We start from the raw sequence: 17,504 nt of genomic DNA, 5'->3' as shown, positions 1-17,504 counted from the left end.
CCCCATGTTGATCGAGTAATGGAGGAGGGTGTTCTAGCTGCAATGGAGTGCCAGGTGACACCAAACAGCTTGCACAAGTTGCCCAGTAGCATCGGGGCATCTGCTTAATGACAGACGAGCTGACTCGCAGTCTTCTGCGTCACTGGGCCAGCCGCTTTCACTCTTGCTAAGTAGTTAATTTCTTGTGGGTCGTAGAGACATCCACGAACCAGCAACAACAACAAGAACAACAGCACACAGCAATATGTATCTCCTCACCCCTCGTAACAGTCATTAGTAGTTGTATCTCCCCCGGGTCCATGGGCTCATCGTTGCCATCGCGAACAGCCGCAGGGACCTGCGTTTAAAACTGCAACAGAAGCGACTGTTCACGGACAACAGCCGTCACAGCTGGCACAGGAGTAGCAGACGACTAAGGTTCGCGACAGGGGCTGTAAATGAGACAGTACAACTTCATACTGGACGCCTCTGCGTTTGACAGGGGGCTTGGGAACGTGCAAAGGTGGTGCAAGACATTGGGTGCTAAGTCTCAGCCTGACCGCTCCACCAAGAGCAAGCGCAACCAGAGGGGGAAGAGCAAGGGCGAAGCAGCAGCAGTGGCGATGGGGAAAGGTCGCCAGGAGGTGCAGTTGAACCTGTACATTCCAATGTACACGCTGGCGGAGCTAGACTACTTGAAGTTCAAGCAGAAGTCCTTCAACGCGAGGGAGTCTCTCAAGTTCATCGACGAGTTGGTTGGTGGCCTTGGTGAGGGCGAGACCACTGAGCAGGGGTTACACGTGGAGCTGGAGTACGAGGAGGTGCTGGACTTGATCCCATGGGAGGAGGTGAACATTCATGGGATCGAGTCTTTGAACAAGTTGCCGCGCAGGCTGAAGAACTTGCTTAAGAGCTGCGTTTACAAGTACCGACTGGAGGGGTCCCATGGGCTCTCGTGGATATTCGTTGTAGAGGACCCGCAGGTCAAAGAGTACGCGATTATGTGCGATATCCCCTGCGCAACTGTCGTCCAAGTGGACGCCACTTTGTCGCAGGATCTTCAGGACAAGTCCTTCCAAGCGAACGAAAGGTTCAACAAGATACTACTGAAGAACGCCGTACAGCCAGTGGATACAACTGAAGGCGGAAACGTAAGATCCCCGTCAGAAACGGTCGTCAAGACTAGATTCGATAAGACAATGTACGCTGCAAGAGGTTCCGGCAAACTATGGACTCCCTGAAGAAGCCGCCAAATAGCATTCTGAAAAGACTGAAGAGAACTGCACTCGGTGCGGACAAGGGGGAAGGGACTTGCCAGTACAGTAGAGTTCCTAACTCGCCATTGTTGAAGATAAAGTTCATGCATTGTGTGCTGTTGTTATCTATACCGGGTTTAGTTTCCCTCTCTATATAAGAACACCGGCGCCTCGCTGAAGCAAGTGTGTATCTAACCACTCGTGCTGCAACAGCTCAATGGCGCTGGGCCGTCTTTTATAATCTAACTCGAAGGCCTGTCTTAAGAACTGTTTCCCAGCGTCCGACGCCCAACTGGGGATCTCTGGGGTGACGTTCGTCCCAATCTTGAAGATCGCTTGCATCTGCAAGAAGTCCGGGAACGGGTGCTTCCCCGTGAACATCTCAATCACGACACACCCGGTGGACCAGATATCAGCCTTCTCCGTAGTTGCCGTTTGTTTGACCACCTCGGGTGCCATCCAGAAAACGGACCCCTGTAAAGACGTTCTCTTATCAGAAGTGGAGCCATTTTGGGCTAACTCGCCCTGTGCGGCAGCCCCACCAGCGGGGAGCCCCTGCTTTGCTTTGCTCAATGGGGACAGCTTTTTGGAGATCCCAAAGTCCGTGATCTTGACACAGCCCTTGATGTCGATCAGGATGTTGGCGCCCTTTATGTCCCTGTGGATGATGTTCTTTCCGTGCAGGTACGACACCCCGATAAGAATCTGTCTCGTGAAGTTGGTGATCAGCGACTCCTCGAAAGGCCCATAGTTGTTCAACATCGACGATACAGACCCACCGGCAACGTACTCCAAAAAGATGTTGAGGTTCCCACTCTCCTGTGAGGAGCCATAGTACGTAACGATGTTTTCGTGGTGCAATTCCTTGAGTAGCGTCATCTCGTGTTCCAATGCCTCGACCATCTTCCTGTACACATGCGACTGTTTCTTGTCCGCCGTCTGTTTCTTCGTGCTGTCCAAAGCACTGTCCCCACCGGTAGCCTTGGTATCCCCAGGCGGTGGCGGTGTGATTCCCACTTGCTTCACGGCCATGAGTTCCCCAGTCTGCGCGTTCATCCCCAAGTACACGCTCCCAAAACTACCGGAGCCGATCATCGCCCCCTTGAGCCACGATTTGGGTGTTTCGATCTTTGTGGGCAGATCAACGACGTCCTCGTTGTCATTCCAGTCGTCCTCCTCACTTTCGTTGTGCCCACCGTGATGAATAGGCGATGATTCAGTGTCATACAACTGGAACAGGTCCGATGACCCGGTGGCATTTGTGCCAGCAGCTGGACTAGAGTGTTGGGACTTCTGCTGCTGAGTGGTGGTCGTTGCGGGCTGTCTTTTCAGACTCTGCCACAAAGCGTGGTCCACAGCATTGGAGTGTTTCAGCAGGATATCACCTACTTTGTTGGACTCGCCGCTGATACTTCTCTTTGACGATGAAGCAGTGCTGAGTCGCAGTGATTGACGGTAGGACTCCCTCAGTGTTGTCTGCAGTTTCTTGACGTCCGCTTCCGGAAAGTACCCGACGAGGTTCGTGGAGATAAATTCGCTCGGGGGTCTCTGGTCAAAGATCTTTCTTATCTTCCCCTCGCTGTTGTCAATCTTGAGCCGCGGTCTCATCTGGGGGGCCCCAACCAAGGCGGAGTTCCCGCCCGTGACGCTCCGGATAAATATCTTCTTCGAAGTAAGAATCGCTTGCTCGCTTGGTGTTTGGTCCCTCGATACAAAAATGAGTCTGTTCCTCTCCTGGCGATCCTCCGAGTGACAAATGGTGACTAGCTCCACATCGTAAAGCAAATGGAGCACATTCTTCGTGTAGTCGACGACAAACACATCGTACAGTTTATCCTCGGACGTGGCGGCACTACCAGCCTGTTGTTGCTGCTGCTGTTGTTGTTGCGATTCAGGCCCTGTAGTTGCCACGAGCGAGCTTGGAAGTCTCCTAATGAGCCGTCTCTTGATCGACGCAGCGTTGAAGCACCCGCTGACGTTCACCTTCTTCGCGGACCCATCGTTCAGCACAAATATAACGTGGTGCCGCTCCACCACCATGTTACCTGCCAGCTCATCCCCAATGGCACCCTCCCCAAAGACAGCTGCACTAGCCATAGAGGGCGCGGCGGCAGTCACTGCTGCTGCGCCTGCTGCTGCTGAAGCAGCTGCCGTACCAGTCGCATCCATACCGGTCCCCAGAGCAGCAAACTGCCGCACAACGGTATCTACCTGCCCCTGGACCCTCTCGTCCCGCTGTCCGTATTGCAGCTGTTTCAACAATCGTACTCCTCTCAAGATACGCAGTCTGTGGCCCAGATGTGCGACCCCCATGGCAACTAGGATCTCTCTGTCGACTGCGGCGACGTCCCGCGGCGTCACGAGCCCACAGGATACAAACTGCGCCACATACTGCTCGCACCGCACCTCCCTGAGGAACCCATTGACGAACTGCTGCTGCTGTTGCTGCATCGTCGCAATGCAGACCGGTGTAACTGGCAAAGAGCGAGAGTAAGAGAGTCTTCTAAGTTCTTCGTTTGATATCAATCGATTAAGAGAGGGGTTGCACTGACGAGGAGAAGGGTTGTTATACAGAGACAGAGACAGACAGTTCAGTGGTGGTTTATTCCGTGGGAAGAGGGCAGTTGAGTGATTTGTATGCTGTATTGGATCATCTGTGTATCACTGATAGCGATTGTAGCAGCGATGAGTAACGGTAACGATGAGAGCAGTAGACGTGCTGATGAGGAGCAGCAGGTGGAGGAAGGGGAAGGTGAGCCCACGGTGCAGTTGAACAGGGGCGGAAAGGTCAAAGAGGTGCCCCTGTCGCGGTTCAGGAACCCACATGCGGTGTCCTTCGGAAGAAACTTCCAACAGCAGTTGAGACCGCAGCCAATTAACGGATCCCAGCAGAACAACGAACAGGGGGACAACGGGCTGCTGCAGAACAAAGGGCACCGACCATCGCAGTGATTGGTGTTAGTGGATGGGTCTTGAGGGAACCAATACACAAGTATATGTAGCGTTTCACTATACGTAATAGCAGTTGTTTATATTAACATCATACGGTTGGATATTGAAGCACAACAGCGACAGAGAGACACAATCACGCCAACGTATGCCGCCGAAGCTGTACACAAGGCTACTGCTGTACATCGTGGTTCTTTCCACGATGTTTCTCGGCGTGCGCCACTACTGGAAGTTGTTCTGGCGGGAGAGCAGCAGGTTCATCGGCGGGTCTGCGATCAGAAGGGAGGGCTACGGAAACAACAACAACAACTATGGGACGGGCCGGGCTGCGCGGTACGTCGTAGTCGATGTCGCTGTGGAGAGTTGCTGGCATGTTTATGGCTACACGCTGTGGTGTTCGCGATCCGGTGGGTTGATCCCACCGGTAGACGGTCAAAGGGCAGCGCAGACGACGGTCCACAGGCGCGTCCAGAAGGATATGGCTGGGTCGTTGCTGGTAGATTGGTTCGGTACCGCACAATTCTTGCAGCTGGAAATGCTGCAGGAGCAGCAGGGCACGTCTGGACAGTGTGTCTCGTCGATATCATGGTCCCCAGGGTCATTTCAGACCTGGCAAGGTTTGCACTTCGAGACCCAGGATATAACGGGAGAGAACAACCTCCCGTGTGTCACAGACATCACCGTGCTGTTTGGGGAGGACTGCGTTGATCCACGGTCCGAATGGAACCTGCTCAGGGACAAACCCCTGCCGGTGTCCTCGTCGACACGTCGCAACGATCCCGTGGATTGCTACTTGTCCTACAGATCTGGTGGGGGGAGATGGGCACGGCCAGTGTTGAAACTGGACGCCGCAGGTCAGTTCAAAGTGGTGCAATTAGCGGATCTGCACATGGGTGTCGGTCCAGGGAAGTGTATCGATGAGTTCCCGGAACACAGCAAGAGCGAGGGACCCTGTCTCGCAGACCCGAAAACACTCACGTTCGTAGAGAGCGTGCTCGATACGGAGTCACCACAGCTGGTGGTGTTCACAGGGGATCAAATAATGGGGGACAAGTCTCGCTACGACTCAGAGACGACTTTGCTCAAAGCATTAGCGCCCGTGTTGGAAAGACATATACCGTGGTGTCTCGTCTGGGGTAACCATGATGACGAGGGTTCGCTGTCGCGATGGGAGTTGTCCCGCTTTGCGGAGACACTACCGCTCTCACTGTTCAAAATAAGCCCGCGAGACACCGGGGACAGTTCCTTCGGGGTAGGTAACTACTTCCACCAAGTGTTCAGCGATAATGGCGAGGAGAAACCGGCCATAACACTATACTTTCTAGACTCCCACAAGTATTCCCGCACGGGGAAACTATACCCTGGTTACGACTGGATAAAGGAGGCACAGTGGGACTACGTAAAACAACTTTACGACAAGGCGATCGCCCCATTCGCTGATGCTGCTACAGAAACATCACAGGAGAGGCAGTTGTCAATGGCGTTTTTCCACATTCCTTTACCAGAGTATGGCGATTTCCAATCGCAGTCGAACCCGGCTGAACAGAATCCAATGTTAGGTCAACACAAAGAGGGACTTACGGCTCCGAAATATAACTCTGGTGGCTTGACCACTTTACAGCACATGCGAGTCCAAGCGACGTCGTGCGGCCATGACCACTGCAACGACTACTGTCTCCAGGATGACTCCACAGGCGACAAGATCTGGCTCTGTTTCGGTGGGAGCGCCGGTGAGGGTGCTTACGCCGGCTACGGTGGCACGGAACGTAGAATCAGAACATTCAATTTCGATACAACAAGCGGGAGGATAGAGACCTGGAAGAGACTGAACGGGTCCCCGCAAAACGCATTCGATTACCAAGTCCTCGTCGATCTCGGACACCCTGCAGGCCTGGACGTTTTATAAATGGCGTGCCAAATGTATAACCAAATATATATATGTACCCTCCCGTGCGTATGCGCGGCGCATGTAATCAGGGTCAGTTAATCCAAAAATTGCCTAATTTGAAGAACGTTAACGTTGAACGAGAGCACCCCATCTTGAAACTTCTTCATCTGCTTTTGAGACTGTGCGTCGGATATGTAGAATGGGTACTTGCAATCCACGACAGAGTTGCTCCCGCAATAAAATAAGATATGCGGGAGGTCGACGGCCAGTGCAGTAGAAGACAGTAATGACACCAGCAGCAGATAGTACCCTAACGCTATATTTATCTCCATACGGCAGGCCTCTGGAGACGGCGAGGACATGATGACCTCCATGAGTAACCCGAAGTCGACAGTATTCAATTTCAGCTGATTGTTTCGGCAGTCTATAAGCCCGAATTTGAGGTTAATCAATGAGCCAAATACCGTAACAATTTGATGGATTTTCCTCTTTCTTAGGTTAAACAGACGGGCCCTTGTTTGGATTAGATTGGAGTAAAGAGTGGCGTACTGATCGTGCCAGATCGGGTCCTCGAAGGATGAATCAACTTTGCTTATTTCGTTGGCACTCAAAAGACGGCTCAATTCACGTAGTCGTCTCTGTTTTATATCCAAACTGTTTTCAAGCTCCCTTATCGAGTTGAAAGCCCTTTCTTTAGACAAATGTATCCTGGAGTGCCGCCTGTGCCGATTAATGTTCTCCTCCAACCGTTGCGAAATCGTGCTCCTCTCTCCATACACGTTGTCCCTGTACTCCAAGATCTTATTCAACTTGAGCATCTGATTGTAACTAAACGACTTCACGATATTTATCGGGGATGCCTTGACCGGATTTGTGTAAGCATTTCCCATAATAAGTGGGCTTGTGCGTTGTGTTTTAACAGATCTCAACGTAAACGTCCCATCTGTCATCTTCATAATGGGGGCATTATAATCTTGAACACTCATCACATCCAACTCAACCTCAACCAGATGGTTCAAATCAACATGATACGTTGCCGCAACAGCCCAAACAGTCTCATTACACCCGTCCTGTAAGGTTTCATTTGGGACCCGCGCGATTACTTTAAGTGTCAAATGCATTGTCGAGTCACCGGTGAACCTTACCTCATTAAATGGCACGTTGTTAAGTACACTTGATTGCACCTCACTAACGTAGACCAGCTGTCCTTTTGCTGTCTCTAAGGTATAGAAACATGGTACACATCTGATCACTTCCAGGGTCTTATTCTCTGGTCCTTCAAGATTGGGCCGTAGGAGTAGCAAGGCGGCGTTAACCACGGTTATACATTGCAGGTGTCTCAACCTCCTTTGTAACAGGTACCCAGTCATCGTGGCCCTCGAGCGACAGAACACAGTGCCGTGATAAGGCGCTCAGAACCTTCTCCTCACTGCATAAGGATCGATATATCAAATGGTAAAGACGGTTTTAGCAAAATATATATATACATATAGATAGATCGGTTGAAAACTTCTTTCGAAAGTGATGACTGCAAACTACACATTCAATTGCACTTTCTCGTCATTGATATACTGTTTGTGAGGCTCTAGTGCCTGTTTTACGTCGTTGTTGACAAACTTCTCGGTCTGTTGTGGTGCCCTACCGACAAAAGTGGAAGGATCCAATAGCTCGTCCAATTCATTCCAGATTGGCTTGAAGAAATCGTCCTTCTTGATCCGCTCGATCAAGTCGTTATCACCACCCTCTTCCTTGACCACAGCAGCAGCTTGGTGAGAAAGTACTCTGATCTGCTCGTGAACGTCCTGTCTAGATGCATTTTTTTCTACCATGGCCATGATAATGTTTTCAGTAGCCATGAACGGTAGTTCACCCTTGATTCTTCTTTCAATGACCTTTGGATAAACTACCAAACCGGAAGATATGTTTAATAGTGTGGTCAAAAGGATATCCGTAGTCAAAAAGGCACTTGGTAGAGATATCCTTCTAATAGCAGAATCGTCTAAAGTTCTCTCAAACCACTGCACGGACGCAGTCTGTACAGCATCACTAAATAGCGAGCCCAAGTGTCTTGCTAGAGAGCACACACGTTCACAACGCATTGGGTTTCTCTTGTACGCCATGGCGGAAGACCCAATCTGGGATTTTTCAAATGGCTCCTCGACCTCCTTCAAGTTGGCCAACAGTCTAATATCGGTAGCCATCTTGTGAGCACTAGCAGCAAAGGAGGAAAGTGGTGCCAAAACATCGATGTCAATTTTCCTCGAGTAAGTCTGACCCGTTACAGGGTAAACGGTGTCGAACCCCAGCAGTTCCGTGACCCTTTTGTCTAGCGCCTCCACTTTATCATGGTCACCGTGAAACAAAGCCAGAAATGAGGCCTGGGTACCAGTGGTGCCCTTGACACCACGTAGACCAATGTCGTTTCTTGCTCTTACGAAATTTCTCAAGTCCCATAGAAGTTCTTGAATCCACAACGTGGTTCTCTTACCCAGAGTCGTCAATTGAGCTGGTTGAAAGTGTGTCCACCCTAGAACCGGTAGATCTTTGTACTGTAGTGCAAATTTCGATAGTCTGTCAATTACGTTCACCAGTTTGGGGATGACCAAATCGTACGCATCTCTCAAAAATATCAAGTCGGCATTATCAGTCACAAAACAAGAGGTGGCCCCCAAGTGAATGATACCAGCAGCGCTTGGACAGGTTTCACCAAAAGTGTGAACATGAGCCATTACGTCGTGTCTGACAATAGCCTCTTGCGCGGAGGCAGCAGCAATCTCATCATCTGTGATGGTCAAATGAGCACCCATCTCTTTGATTGCCTCCTCAGTAACGACGTCTAGCCCAAGCTCACGTTCCGCAATGGCTAAGTTCAACCACAATTTTCTCCACGTAGAAAACCTGTTTCTAGTGGAGAAGATGTGAGACATCTCCTTAGACGCATATCTAGCGGATAAAGGGGTGGTGTACTTGTCGTAATCAGACATAAATTATTGGTGTATCTTTGAATGCTACAGAGAAATGCAGAATATAATTGGTAGCACTAAAAAACTAACTCAATAGTCACTCACTGCTTTAAATACAGACAACGTAACTACCGCTCCTGTCTATATATATATATCGATCGCACTGTTAAAGTCATCGAGAAATTTTGTTCAAGATTATATAATTTTATATGTATCCATTTTTTTCCAGTGCAAACAGAGTCAAAAAAAACTAGACGCTGTTCAGTGCTGGCGCAGAGCGGTCAGGAAACCGCGGTTCGCGTGTCTATCTATTGGTCGCTCAGTTTGTATGCCAGATATTTCGCGGAAGGTCGAAGCCCCAGGAAGTGCGGTCCCGTTAGATCGTTACAGTCGTCTTTGTCGTCCTCGTCCAAGTACATTGTCTCCTCGAGGTTTATAGTCTTTGGTATATCCTGGTCGGAGTCGCCCGTTGCTGGGCCCTCGACCCCATTATAGTCGTCATCTGTGGACATTACGTGATCCACAGCGGCTTTCGTTATCGTTGCCATTGTCTCGCCCTCTTCCTCCACCTCTTCGTAGTCAAACCCTGCAAGGTTATCTGTAACACCAAGTCTGTCTGGAAAGTTCCAAACGTTCAACGGCGTCTGTAGATGCGTGTCACCCAAGTTCAGCAGCCGCTCTCCCAGCATGACACTAGGGGATCGGAACCAAATAATCTCACCATTCCTGCCCCTCTTTCGTTGCAAATTCATCTCCTCTTTCGTCAGCCTTTTCGCCATGCTGTTAAAATCTGCCGTTTGTATTTCGTACAGCTCTTGGCTGCCCTTCACTCTCTCGCCTAAAATGTCTATCGGTAGCACGTATGCCCCTGGGGTATCAACAATTACAGAGCCTTGGTTATTGCCCTTGTAGGCGGCGGCATATTGAATGTATGATGCATATGATTGTTCCATCGCTTTTTTCGAGGGCCCAGTTACTTGCGTTTTCGACGTCTGCTTCCCATTACTTTGCATTCGGTTCGTAATTGGCATCAGCATAGTTGCAGACGTATTCTTTGGAACATTATTGTGCGTCGCGTTGTTGTATCCAGCCACCCTGTTGGTCACAGCAGCCATCTTTGATGAATATGTGGTCTTGAAGTCGTTTTGTAGGATTTGTGCATTGGAGTGTATTTTATGATGCGAGCTGTTGGGCGGCCTGCCGACTTTCCCGGTCCCAGTACCCAACAATGAGGGTGACGCTGAATAACTGGGTTTTGTTTGTGTCAAGTTGACAGTGCTATCGACTGTAATTGTACCCATCTCTTGATCTATTACTCCGGGTTCGTGTGGTTCTCCGGGCCTTATGATGTGCCTTGGAGAGTCGTGCGACGTAGAATATTCCCCTAAGTCATCTCGCTGTAATGGTGGCCTCATATAAACGGCACCCACTAAAGGTGGCGCGTTCGGGTCGGCCATCTGTGGCTCCGGGATAGGATCCTCCATGGTGGAATTAGGCGGTAAAAGATGGCTTATCGGGGAAACGTACTTGAAAAACTTTCTCCCATTGACTGGTCTACACGGTTCCTCAACGTCACGAATCTCTTCCGGCAAACACGCCCTCCAAGTTCTGATCTTGTTAAACACCTTATCTGACTCGTTGTATCGGTACTCACATAGGAACAAAGGTCCGCCAATATCGGTTGTTGGTTCACTCCTTTGGTACCTCGTAAAATGTTCGACGTAGCAGCTTCCAACGATGTCCTCTATTTGATGATCTCTGTATTGACCTGTCTTCATTACCTCATTTTTATAAAACAGTCGGTCAACACGGTGGACGGTCTGTTCGGGTCTGAAATACCAACAGGCATTTAGCCATTTCTGGCCATCCTCTGTGTTCCACAATTTGAAAATTTGCCCTACCACAGGCTTCATCGGGTCATTCGGATTAGCCAGTAGAACCCAGTCACCGACGTGGTATGCTCTGTTGTTAACGGTGATTTCGTCGATCGGGTACCTAAACTCGCCCTCCGGGATATAATCTTTATCCGGTTTGGCTAGTTCGTAATGGTACAGAACATTGAATGTCTTCTCAAAGGCTATTAATTTGTTCATGTTATCCATGTTGGAGTTATACGCGGTCTTATAATTGATCAGCATTAGGCTTATGTCGGTTTGGAAACTTTGCATGTCCTTGTATTTCCTCGTTTTCACCCGTTTCCAAATATCATCAAATGTGATGGGGTCTGTTATGGTAGTATAGTACACTGGATCTGAAGCTGGATTGGGCAGTTTTTCAAACGGCACCGTTACGGATTTCCGCGTGGTGGGGTCTATTTCCTTCTTCAGTCCCTTGATAATGTTTTTCATCCTTTGGATGTGTGGAAGATCGATCATTGGCGGCCTACCCCGTCTTGTAAGGGCTTTTTTATCTTTCCTCGACATCATATGCGGTTGAGGTGTAGTCGTCTGCGACATTGGTGGTGAATATGCGGACAGCTCGTAGTTCGAGTGCATCCTTTTTGGCATTGGTATGTGATGACGTGGCATGGCTGCTTGTTGCGGTACCGCAGGAGTTGTGTTCGTGTTTATACTCGTGTTCATGTTCATGTTTGTGTTCGTAGCTGCATTCGGGGGCGTATCAGTCCTTTCAACTGGTGTCGTACCGCGTGCTGTTTCCTGTTTTATTATGGAGTGGCCATGAACAGTGGCATTAGTGCCTTTCGGTTTATCCTTCGTTGCAAACTGTATGAACTTCATCTTCGGTTGAATAGATGCTTCTTTCGCCGGAGCTTTTGGGGCTACTATAGGGAAATGTCTCTGATGTTGCTGTAGCAGTTGCTGTTGTAAAATCAGTTCTTGCTGTTGTTGCAATTGCTGCTGTTGTTGTTCCGATAGTTGTTGCGAGTGTGCTTGTGGTTCTGGTTTCTGTACTTCGGCCTGGACTCCCGCTGGTTGCGGAGTTCGGTGTTCCGTCTGTAATGGCACTTGTCCCGACTGTGGTTGTTGTTGCTCTAGTGGTGGATTTTCGTCGGGCAGCGGTCCCAAATATGGGTACTCAATCTCAGGGTAAACCCTCTTCAATCGGGGGACCGTTACATTCTTCAGATGTTTCTCTATTATATCAGCAAACTTCCACACTTGCGAGCCCCTCAGATTGTACGTTTTGGCGTTCCACGCAATGTAAGCCGCGTCTTTCAGCCACGCGGCAGCACTAGGGTAATGCGGCAGCTTCTTTTTCAGGGTGCTGTAGGCCACAGGGTAAGAGATCAGACTATAGTAATCAGGGTAGTCTCTCTTCGCGGGCAGGATGCTGAAAATGGGCATCAGGTCCAGCCCGGACTCTGGATCCCTTAACGCAAAGAGCTCAGCACATTCCTTCTTTAGCATAGCATGGAGCATCCCCTTCTGATCTACACTGTCACCGGCCATTATATCCTCCGCTATGTCTCTTGCACTGACGTAGTCTTAAACCGTGGAAGTTTGCAGCGTTCGAGAAATAAACAAAATAAAAAAATTGACTAAGCGAATGCCTTAGACGATGGAAAATACGTCTAGTCTTCTGAAAAGCGGTGTGTGGGAGAAGCAATATATGTGTATGTGACTGACCACCGCACTTTCCACTCACTTCAAGCAAATAACCAAATTGTACTGCACTCTATAACCGCTGAGGGAATCTTTCCCCGAAATTGTGTACTTTCACGGATATTCGAGTTCGTTTCGAAAACGCTGATTTTTGTTTTTTCTGAATTTTTGACGTTTTCCGTCGGAGATGATATTATGGCAAGGATTATAGCAGTAGTAGCAGTAGTGGTAGTTGTGAATGGGGTGGATTCTAGTTATGTTAAGATTATCTGATTGCGATGTAGTATGTAGTGTTTAATGTACGTTGAAATAGAGGCCTCAGTTTGATGCTGCTTTGTAGATTGTTTGTATTCCGATGTGGTTCTTCGTTTCTATGGTGTCCGAGTCTTCCTCCACGTCTGCGTCTGTGAAGCTCTGTTCCAGTTTAGAGCTGTCCGAATACACCCTTGTAATCTTGGTACGCCAGAAACCGTCCTCGCCCAGCACCTCTTTGTTTTCCAGCGTGTAGCCGCCCCGTTTGGGCAAGATCTGGTTCCAGATCAGGTAGTAGACGGCACCCACGCCGAATACCCCCCATGTCACGACACAGTGGGTCCAGTATGGCATACTCTTGTACACGGACTCGCCGTGTCTTGGTGGAATGTAAGGTGCGACGATCAGGTACAGGTTTGCGAGTGCGAAGAATGTGATCGCGACAACACCAGCCTTTATCGGTGGATTCCATTCCAGTTTCCCCTGTCTTCTTTGCCAGTAAATCCATAGCAGTCCGACGCTGATAGCGAAGTTGATGATGTTCATTGGGTACGACACGAGGTTCATAATGAAATTGTACGCGTCGCCAGGTGGTGGCGCCAGGATGGTCACCAGACACACGAGGAAATGTTGGAACAGTCCAGCCATGGGTGAGCTGAACGGCTTCGAACTGGCGAAGAAAGATGAGAAGGGGAGCACGCCCTCACGGCCCAATTGCTGAATGATTCTGCCCTGAGCAAAAATCACGGAGAGAACGTTCCCAAGTGCACTGAGCCCGACAATGGCAGAGGCAGCTCTCTTGGCCCGGTGACCAAACACGATATCGAAGAAATCGGCCACTAGGATCAGTTTGGACGTGCGCAGTGTCTCCTTGGGGACAACGGCAAAGTAGGCAATGTTCACAAAGATGTAGATGATGGCCAAGAATATTAGCGAGGTTGGTCCCGCGATCCGCAGACTCCGTACCGGGTTCTTCACCTCCCCTAGTGCGTAATTGATATTCGAATAGCCGATGAATGACCAGATGACGTTGTACAGAGCGTTCACAACACCGTATGCGGTAGCGTTGCCCGTACCCTCAAAGGCATTGTGGAAGTTGTGCGATTGGTAGTTGTTCTTCAACCCTCCGCCTAGTGCTACCCACCCAGTGATTGAGATGAATATGACAATACCTAGTTTGAATATCCCAAGCATGTTCTGAATGTACAGTCCGACCTTCACGTTAATCGAGTTGACGAGGAAGGCAAACGCGATGACCGCGACCCCGATTCCTCTTTGGTTCCATTCGGTGACCTCTTTATCCGCTGCCGTGATGAACATAACCGCCGTATTGACGGAATTACCAGCAGCCCAACCAAGGAAGAAAACGTAAGAGGCATACATGGACGTGACGAAGAACTTGGGCTTCTTGAATATGAATTCCAGGTAGTTCTTCTCACCACCGTTTCTTGGAATGGCAGTCCCAAACTCCATGTACACGTACAGGCCAGCGAGAGAGATTATAGCTCCAACGGTCCAGATGATGAGGGACAGCCCCACGGACCCGCAGAGGTTGAAGATGGTGGAGGACACGGCAAAGATCCCGGCACCCAGCATTCTGTTCACAATAAGCCCAATGCAGGATATCAACCCGAGGTTCTTCTTGCTTTCGTCCAGTTTTGTGACTGCGTAAGCAGTTGAGGACGGCGATTCCGAATCAGACTCTGCCGCCGCTGCTGCGGTGCCGTCATCCGCTTTGAAAAGGTAGTTATCCGAGTCAAACACATTAAGCTGTGCTATAAACTTGGGGACACCCATTGTAGACGGTTTCAGTTTGTTCTGCTTTTGCTACTGCAAGAAATGAGGCACAGCATATCCATTCTGGAGCATTCTCCCTGTACATTTATAACAATCAGTTTGAGGTCTTGATCGTCGCTCATTTCCATCTCCGGTATTCCAGCCGAAGAAAGTGTGGCTTACGAACCAACCGCCAGGAAAGTCTCACTCTCTCATGCATCGCAGGTACGCACCTCTTCCCCATACATTCTCATTGTAAGCGGGGTTTGAAAGAAGAAAAAATGTGTCAATTTGGACACTTTAAAAGCCGATGCGATAGGAGTGAATAATAAAAAACTGTGGGACCGCCCCAGCCACATGCAGACAAGGCTCCGAATTTCAACCGCTTGTGTCTTTATCTTGAGTAGCGTCTGCCTCTTTCCACTATGAGATGGTCAATGTTGTTACGTAACGTACTTAATACCGGGTGAGTAGGGCTGCTCGTTGCCGCGAAGTCAGACGCTCGCATGTGTGGCTTATTCTTGCCTCCAGCCTAGAGCCTGTAGGTCCTGCAGGACCTTTGGTTCCGTCTCGATCTTCAACAGCTGTGTGTCCTCGAGCTTGTCGCCGTCCACCTGTCTCTGCTTCAATGCCTCAATGGATCTTAGTTTCTTCAGCAACGATCTCAACTTCTTCTCCTCTGGAGACATCGTGGACGCGGCGCTTGCCGGTGGGGTGGACGCCGCGACGGCTGCTTTCTGCTTGCCGTTCGCGGTCACCCCGGGGACGGTTCTCTGACCGCCGTTGGCGTCTGCTCTTCTAGCGTGTGGTGGTTTGTACCCACCGGCGGTTTTCCCAGCGGAGGATGCTGGCCTCTTGTTCTTGGCCTGGAATGCTACCGCGGACTCGTGCACTTGGAGTTGCGTCCTGTTCAATTTTGGGTCCAATGCGATCTTCTCCGCGTCGACGAGGTCGCTGAAGTTGAAGTCCCTGACGATGTGGTCGTCCGCTGTGATCTTGAACGGGCACGGGTTCCTCCAGTCAACTTTGAGCAATTCTTTGAACTCCTTCGTGTAGACAAGTGTCCCCGATGCGTGCCACACTTTGATCCCGTTGTCCACGCGGAGCCGTGGGGACGTCGTTGCTGTGAGGATGAACTCTCCGCCGGGGGACCACATGCACACGGAGGTATTCGTTGCCTCGAATTTGGTGACGGACTTGAACTTGTCGTGACGGTCGAGGATCTCCACTGCACCCTGGAGGTTCCCGAACCCACCGATGAGGATGTATCTGCCCGTGGGGGAGAAGAGCATCGTGTTCTTGGACTGTTGGGGCAAAGAATGGACGACGTTGCCGCGCATGTCGAAGAAAGTGACCGTTGCAGGCATGTACCCAGCGATGACACCGAACTGTCTAGAAGTGGGGGACCAAGTGAAGTCGTGGACAGGTCCGTTTGTCAGCGAGACACGCACAGAGTTCCCGCCGAGGGTCCCGTTGACCCCCTGGAAGGAGAGCAAGTACAGGGTGTTTTCACCGTAGTAGGACTTGTTTTGGGCGTCGAAATCCGTGATCGCGAGACACAACACTGCGTTCCCCTGCTGGTTCCACTTCAATTGACATGAGTCCGCCTTGAAGAAAGTCTTGCTGGCGATCTTCTTTGTGATGGCACCTTGGGTGATGGGCCAGATGGTCAACTGTGCTGGTTTCCCGGACTTCTCCGGCGTGAAAGTGCAAATGGTGGGGAACTCTGCAGGTGAGACTTGGTACACGGTGAAGTTCTGGTTATCCTGTGGTTGGTCCAGTGTCGCGAATGGATCGTTGAAATTGAAGTTAAGTTTCGAGAAATCCAACTTAATGATCTTAAGCTGTTTCCCGAACAGTCTAATCGCGAAGTTGTCTAATTTCGAGAACTGTATAGTCCAAGCGTTCTGCGACTTGTAAATGTACTCGTACACTGGCACGGGTGTTTCGCCAGCGGGGAACGTTGTGTTCAAGTACCAGATCTTGACGTTCTGGAATTGGTCCTCATTGATCCTTGGTCTCTGCCAAGTGGACAAGAAGTTCCCCGCTGGAGAGAACTTGAGGTCGTAGACGTCACCGATGGGCAACTGTACCAGCAACCGATTGAGTTTCTCGCCCGAGAACACTTTGACCGCGGTTTTCGTCGAGAAGGCGACGAACCTCCCGCATGGCGAGAGCAAAGAGGCAATGATGGCGTCCTGAGTGCCGTCCTCGCTGGAGAACTGTTGGAACTCAGGGTACCCTTGGAACAGTTCTATATCTTGCGAAGTCTTCAAGTAGAATTGGGAAGCCATTTTGAGAACGATATAAGAATAGAAAAAAAGCGGTTGGTATGAGTATGTACAGTAAGTAGGTCCCAGCAACACCCAACGGTAACAAAACGTAACAAGAGAGTGGGAACTTCTCCCAAGTGTCACCCACGCAAGCGCATCACAGACTTCCAACTTCCAGCGCCTCGAACAGAGCGAGCGTGAAAGAAAAAAAATTATTCATGTTCGTCATTTTGAACGGAACAAGCGCGTGTCCGGGTGATGCCTCTTTCTTTCAGAACTGGCCCTCGCCGTAGACCCCCACGACGGACTGTGCGAGACCGACGACTGCAACGAGTGTAGCGACCAGCAGGTGTCTTGTCACCGGGGTGGTAGTGGGCACCGCCAAGTCGGGCAGTTCCCCCAGATCCACTAGGAACTCGTCGTCTGTGTCCAGTTGGATGGGTTTGTTCCCCGCGTCTGCCACGGCAGTGGTAGCCCTCGCCCCGCGGGCCATCCCCTCTGTGGCGGATCTCTTGACGAAGTGGAGGTACAGCGACGCGAGCGGTGCCGAGCACATCCCGTAGAGCAAGTACGGGTGTCTCCAGCAGCGTGGGGCCCCCCAGTAG

The 17,504-nt window shown here is 50.3% G+C and overlaps 10 protein-coding genes across 10 annotated transcripts in view; 3 read left to right on the top strand and 7 right to left on the bottom strand.

The window, feature by feature from the left end:
• Positions 1-437: 437 nt before the first annotated feature.
• On the top strand, positions 438-1,220 carry NMD4 (Nmd4p; the record flags this gene model as incomplete). The annotated part of the gene is made up of 1 exon (XM_022606585.1): positions 438-1,220. The coding sequence occupies one exon, from the start codon at positions 438-440 to the stop codon at positions 1,218-1,220; it is 783 nt and encodes a 260-aa protein (XP_022463266.1).
• A 165-nt stretch (positions 1,221-1,385) lies between these two features.
• Positions 1,386-3,686, bottom strand: STE11 (mitogen-activated protein kinase kinase kinase STE11; the record flags this gene model as incomplete). Its single annotated transcript, XM_022606584.1, has 1 exon — positions 1,386-3,686. One exon carries the CDS (start codon positions 3,684-3,686, stop codon positions 1,386-1,388), a length of 2,301 nt encoding a protein of 766 aa, XP_022463265.1.
• Positions 3,687-3,920: 234 nt separating this feature from the next.
• On the top strand, positions 3,921-4,187 carry KNAG0B05870 (uncharacterized protein; the record flags this gene model as incomplete). Its single annotated transcript, XM_022606583.1, has 1 exon — positions 3,921-4,187. The coding sequence occupies one exon, from the start codon at positions 3,921-3,923 to the stop codon at positions 4,185-4,187; it is 267 nt and encodes an 88-aa protein (XP_022463264.1).
• A 145-nt stretch (positions 4,188-4,332) lies between these two features.
• Positions 4,333-6,090, top strand: DCR2 (phosphoprotein phosphatase; the record flags this gene model as incomplete). The annotated part of the gene is made up of 1 exon (XM_022606582.1): positions 4,333-6,090. One exon carries the CDS (start codon positions 4,333-4,335, stop codon positions 6,088-6,090), a length of 1,758 nt encoding a protein of 585 aa, XP_022463263.1.
• A 77-nt stretch (positions 6,091-6,167) lies between these two features.
• VPS38 (Vps38p) lies at positions 6,168-7,442 on the bottom strand (the record flags this gene model as incomplete). Its single annotated transcript, XM_022606581.1, has 1 exon — positions 6,168-7,442. The coding sequence occupies one exon, from the start codon at positions 7,440-7,442 to the stop codon at positions 6,168-6,170; it is 1,275 nt and encodes a 424-aa protein (XP_022463262.1).
• A 165-nt stretch (positions 7,443-7,607) lies between these two features.
• On the bottom strand, positions 7,608-9,056 carry ADE13 (adenylosuccinase ADE13; the record flags this gene model as incomplete). The annotated part of the gene is made up of 1 exon (XM_022606580.1): positions 7,608-9,056. One exon carries the CDS (start codon positions 9,054-9,056, stop codon positions 7,608-7,610), a length of 1,449 nt encoding a protein of 482 aa, XP_022463261.1.
• Positions 9,057-9,343: 287 nt separating this feature from the next.
• On the bottom strand, positions 9,344-12,445 carry RSC2 (Rsc2p; the record flags this gene model as incomplete). The annotated part of the gene is made up of 1 exon (XM_022606579.1): positions 9,344-12,445. One exon carries the CDS (start codon positions 12,443-12,445, stop codon positions 9,344-9,346), a length of 3,102 nt encoding a protein of 1,033 aa, XP_022463260.1.
• A 471-nt stretch (positions 12,446-12,916) lies between these two features.
• KNAG0B05820 (uncharacterized protein) lies at positions 12,917-14,647 on the bottom strand (the record flags this gene model as incomplete). Its single annotated transcript, XM_022606578.1, has 1 exon — positions 12,917-14,647. One exon carries the CDS (start codon positions 14,645-14,647, stop codon positions 12,917-12,919), a length of 1,731 nt encoding a protein of 576 aa, XP_022463259.1.
• A 494-nt stretch (positions 14,648-15,141) lies between these two features.
• Positions 15,142-16,920, bottom strand: KNAG0B05810 (translation initiation factor 2A; the record flags this gene model as incomplete). Its single annotated transcript, XM_022606577.1, has 1 exon — positions 15,142-16,920. The coding sequence occupies one exon, from the start codon at positions 16,918-16,920 to the stop codon at positions 15,142-15,144; it is 1,779 nt and encodes a 592-aa protein (XP_022463258.1).
• A 250-nt stretch (positions 16,921-17,170) lies between these two features.
• ATG33 (Atg33p) overlaps positions 17,171-17,504 on the bottom strand; it is a gene marked incomplete at both ends in the record, with an annotated part of 579 nt that continues 245 nt past the window's right edge. The window contains one exon of the mRNA XM_022606576.1: positions 17,171-17,504. This exon is cut by the window's right edge and continues 245 nt beyond it. Coding sequence (XP_022463257.1) covers positions 17,171-17,504 — 334 coding nt within the window.

Source organism: Huiozyma naganishii, chromosome 2 (genome assembly GCF_000348985.1).
Source record: "Huiozyma naganishii CBS 8797 chromosome 2, complete genome".
NCBI lineage: Eukaryota > Fungi > Ascomycota > Saccharomycetes > Saccharomycetales > Saccharomycetaceae > Huiozyma > Huiozyma naganishii.
This window is presented reverse-complemented; position numbering and strand designations above follow the sequence as displayed.